Below are 555 nucleotides of genomic sequence, written 5' to 3' on the forward strand. Positions count from 1 at the left end.
GCGGCCTGGGGCGCCTCCACCTGCGTGGAAGGGGCGGGGCCGCGTGGAAGGGGCGGGGCCGCGTGGAAGGGGCGGGGCCGCGTGGAAGGGGCGGGCCCGCGTGGAAGGGGCGGGGCCGCGGCGCGCAGGCGCAGGACGCGGGCGGGAAGATGGCGGCCGGGTTCAAGTGAGTGTCGGCTGCGGTGGGCGGCGCGAGGTCGCCTCCCTGCGCTCTCGGCGGAGAGGCGCTTGCTCGGCCGGCTCCTCCAAGAGCACGCCGGGGGCGGGGGCGGTCAGCTGCGGGAGAGGGTCTCCCTCCTCGCGCGCGGGGTGGAGAGGAGGGCGGCGGGCGCGTGTGGGCGCGGGGCGCGGGGCGCGGGGCGCGGGGCGCGGGGCGCGGGGCTCCTGCCGCGCCTCCCCTCCGGCGGCTCGTTTCTGGAGGAACTGTGCTTTGCTTTGCACGGACTTTCTTTACGAAGCTTTGGTGCCTCTCTGGGGAAGCCTGTGGACTCCCAGAGGAGTTTGTAGACGATAAACTGATTTCAGAGTACAGCGGTGAGGCTGAAGCAGGGAGCT

At 74.1% G+C, this 555-nt stretch overlaps 1 protein-coding gene across 3 annotated transcripts in view; it reads left to right on the forward strand.

Annotated features, from left to right (window-relative positions):
• Exosc8 (exosome component 8) overlaps positions 1-555 on the forward strand; it is an 8,478-nt gene that overhangs the window by 855 nt on the left and 7,068 nt on the right. The window contains exon 1 of one of the 3 annotated variants that reach the window (XM_023715027.1): positions 121-166. The exons of 1 other annotated variant lie outside the window; for it this stretch is intronic. In XM_023715027.1, coding sequence (XP_023570795.1) covers positions 150-166 — 17 coding nt within the window. In that variant the 5' untranslated portion in view covers positions 121-149. Of the gene's footprint in view, positions 1-120; positions 167-555 lie in introns of those variants that run through there. One more of the 3 variants, XM_004631095.3, reaches the window with a different exon arrangement.

The sequence above is a fragment of the Octodon degus genome, unplaced genomic scaffold, assembly GCF_000260255.1.
Source record: "Octodon degus isolate 3935 unplaced genomic scaffold, OctDeg1.0 scaffold00038, whole genome shotgun sequence".
In the NCBI taxonomy this organism is placed as follows: Eukaryota; Metazoa; Chordata; class Mammalia; order Rodentia; family Octodontidae; genus Octodon; species Octodon degus.